The 3,864-nt window shown below is 41.7% G+C and overlaps 1 protein-coding gene across 1 annotated transcript; it reads left to right on the top strand.

Annotated features, from left to right (window-relative positions):
* Positions 1-963: 963 nt before the first annotated feature.
* Positions 964-1,650, top strand: LOC109769147 (uncharacterized). The gene has a single exon (XM_020327894.1). The coding sequence runs from the start codon at positions 964-966 to the stop codon at positions 1,648-1,650; it is 687 nt and encodes a 228-aa protein (XP_020183483.1).
* The last annotated feature ends 2,214 nt before the right edge of the window (positions 1,651-3,864 follow it).

The raw sequence follows: 3,864 nt of genomic DNA, 5'->3' as shown, positions 1-3,864 counted from the left end.
AGGAAATATTGGGAATTTGGGATCTCACGAAGAGGTAGTTTTAGATCACGTAAAGTATTTTTAGCTAGTTTCTTTATTTTGAGAATTTTTTAGCAAGTTTAGATCAGTAATCTCAACCGTGAAGCGTTTGGGCTTCTTGTGCTTTCTTATACGGGCCTATTATAATGGGATGAGCCCATTTGAAATGTGAACATGAGAAAGGAAGCGAGGACTCCAACGGCTGCGATGAGCCCCGTCCCAATTATTTAGGACGGGCATGCGCGAGGGTGCTTCATCCTGACTGCCACGACTCTCCAAAAACGGTTCCTCTGCCTCTGCGTCCTCTCGATTCCCTCTTCCTCTGCGTCGCCCACTCTCCCAACAATCCGTCTTCTGGAACGGTGAGTTCTCCTTCCTATCAATTTTGTTAGTAGTTCTCCAGTAGCAGCACATACGATGGCCTTCTTCTTGTCAATTTCTTGTTCTCCTGCTTCTTTATTTTGTGCACACAGATTCATCTGCCTGCAACATGTAGTCCGTTGCCTTATGAGAATTTTGCACACAGATTCATCTGCATGCAACATCTAGTCCGTTGTCTTGTCAATTTCTTGTTTTTCTCCTGCTTCTTTAGTTTGTACACACAGTTTCATCTGCATGGGCGATGAACAATTCATAGATACATGTTTATTCTTGATTGTTGATGCAGTTGTTTAGATAAATATTTCAAGAGCGTAAGTTTTGATTGTTAATTCGCATATACTCCCTCTGCAAGGAAATATAACAATTTTGGTTCACTGCTTTAGTGATTTTTTTACAGAGGGAGTACTTGTTTAGTTTAAATTGTTCATGCACTTGTTTACATAAACTTTCAATAGCGCCAGAATTCCTATACTATCTGCCGTCATATTCATCTCGGCTTATTGTTATCATGTTATTGTCATGCTTCATGTCTTATACTGGTTTCATCAATTACAATCCTTCGGCATGGCGTTCGAGAATGATTATGCTGCTAGGGCAGATGGAAATACCGAAATTTGTGTGAAGTACACGAACAAGGCTAGCAGTGTTGAGTACTGCATGGGCAGATTCAAATATTGGCTGCGGAACAACGACCAGAAGATAGTTGCACTGGATGTGGAGTACACCTGGCCTCGTGGTCCGACACAGATGGCGGCCGTGGTCCAGTTATGCGTTGGCATCTACGTCCTCGTGTACCACATAAGCGTTGCTGATGAGCACTGCGGCCTGCTTGCCACCTTCCTGCTCGACGAGGAGTACACCTTTGTTGGGGTGGACATCAACAATGACAAGAAAAAACTCAAGCATGTTGGTCTGGTCGTACAAAACTTTGTGGATATCCAGAATATGTGGAGAGTGCCTGATCCAGTGACGATTAAGCCAAAGTATGGCTTGGCTGACTACGCTGGTTCCATCATCCACCACAGCTACAACAAGATGAAGGACGCTCTCACAGAAGATGACCACCATATATGGGCAGAAGCGCCCTTGCCCTTGAAGAACATCTATTATGCTTCCATGGACGCGTATGCCACCTACGACGTATACAGGCAGTTGCTGAACTTACAGAAGGGGTTCGAGAGTCAGCGCCAGCATCTCACCAAACCATCTAGGCAGTCAAAGAAGTCCAGAAGGAAGAATGAATCGACCTAAAATGTTTCTTCTATTTATCTAGCTGATAGTCTGTAAACTTTATTATACTGCTAGTAAGTCGTAAGTTTAAATTTCCTGCAAGTTGAATCATCCTTTATTCTAGTTGTCTTGCCTAATTTGATCCACGTTCACGAGATTTTATACTTAAGACGTTTATTTTGTTTAGGTTTCGCTAGCTATGATACAGAATGCGATAGCCATTTTTACTAAAAGATTATTTCAGTTTTATAATGAATACTGTTCTCAACTGGGTTTGAATAGAGAAATTTTCTTTTTTAATTGCATAGAGAAAGTTCATTTTTTTAATCAAAAGAAGGGTCGCCCCCTCTGATTCTAAAGTAATCAACTAGCAGCACAAATCATACATGGTAGCAAGCCCAGCCAGACTTAACATGAAGGTCCAAAAAATAAAACTACGGCAGAGATGCGCAGGCGACACCGCAGTACCCTGTGACTCCACACTTGCGATGAACTGTACAATTCACCTGCTACATGCTCTAGAGTGCGCATATAGACCATCATCACCTCTTTGCTCCCAACATCAGCACCTCTTTGTTTACCACCTTCATCTGCAATATAGACCATCCCTTGATCCACAAGCAAATTAGCTAAACAAGAATCATAAGATCACTATACCATTTATTTTGTAATCTCACATTATTCCTGCATTGCCAAAGAGTCAAGAACACAACTGATGCCCTTCCCGCATCTCCTACGCAAACACTCATAGGTAGTTCTACCATCTTAACTCCATGATTTAAAATATTAATAAAACCCCCTTAACGATTCCATTTGCATTACCATCGTTCATGATTATAGCCAGGGAAACAGCAGCCAATAAAGCAACCACCTTTGAAAGACCTATTTTGAGTCCTGAATAGGGCCGAATCCTAGCATTTACTCTAACTGCAATATGTCCTCCTCTCATAGTCATCATCACCCAAGACATAATGAAGACGTAACCCCATAGATGCATAACTGCTATCAAAATAGTTTTCACACTATACCTAGTGTAAAGGACACTCTTGCGTTGTCGTGCTACATTTGTGGCTCCTCGGTCAGCATGTTCATAACCACCTCGATCTGAAGATCTTCACGGGTGGTGGTCTTGAAACTCAAAAGAACGGCTTTATGAACCTTAAGCTCTTCACTGTCAACAAAATCACTCCATCCCTTGCCGAAGATGATGCGGCCATCATCACACTTGTGGTACTTGACCGGCATGAAATTGTCCTTGCACAGCCGAATGCCAGCAAGCCCATCTCCCGGTATCTCCCCATCTCCTGGGGTCTTTAGGGCGTCGACAACTTTCACCGGTAATCTCTGTATGCACCGTCATAGGAAGAAAAATTATCAAATATGTGAAGGAGCAGTAAACAAAAGGATATTCAGCTACATCTACATATATTACATAAGGATATTCAGTTATGGGAAACAAAAGGATATGCAAAAACACACATCAGTATATTCACTGGTTTCAGCTACAATAGCATATCATTAAACTTTCTCTCCATGAAAAAACAAAGAAAATTGCATACAAAATAGAAAATACTAGTACACCAAAAACATACCATCGTCTTTCCTGCTATGTTCGACTTGGTGAAGCGGTGGACAAAAAATGCGCCTATATAACCTTTCTTCATCGCCAAAAGGTCATGTAGGTTACGCTCCTCTTGCTTCGTAAGATTAATTCCCTTCGTTATGACAGCTAATTCTAGAGGATCTTTACGCTCTTTGTTTTGATCGCATTTCCTTGTCTGGTTGCAGCAGTACACCATAGGAATGTCTTCAGTCAAATCGAAGGAGACAAGGTCGCCTTCTCACAGGTCGAAGTCTTCAACAAACCTGCACCAGTTTTCACCACAGATGATCGCCCTTGAATTCCCTTTGTACACGCCAAAATCATACATGCGGCTCTTTCTCGCTTGAAAAAGCAATGAACTATCTGGGATGGCGCTGAACTGGTGCCTTGCGTAGCATGGCATGATCTGTAGATGTAGAATTTAATTGCTATTTATTTCCTACATATTGTTAATCTTCAAAGTAGAGGGGAACATACACAATACAAGTAAAAATTGACATGATTATTTATACCAGAGCTGAAGTGTCCCCATCTAGCCTGATGGTAAATGTCAACCCATCTTCATTGGGCCTGTTGCAGTCCTGTCGACAGGTTATGCACACCACCTGTGTAAACAAAATAAAATGAAGAAA

Source organism: Aegilops tauschii, chromosome 7 (genome assembly GCF_002575655.3).
Source record: "Aegilops tauschii subsp. strangulata cultivar AL8/78 chromosome 7, Aet v6.0, whole genome shotgun sequence".
Lineage (NCBI taxonomy): Eukaryota > Viridiplantae > Streptophyta > Magnoliopsida > Poales > Poaceae > Aegilops > Aegilops tauschii.
Note: the sequence above shows the minus strand (reverse complement) of the source record. Positions and strands in the feature narration are given on the sequence as shown.

What these genes read in the sequence shown, in the direction of transcription:
- LOC109769147 (XM_020327894.1), top strand. Translation starts at nt 964, where the DNA reads ATGGCGTTCGAGAATGATTATGCTGCTAGGGCAGATGGAAATACCGAA.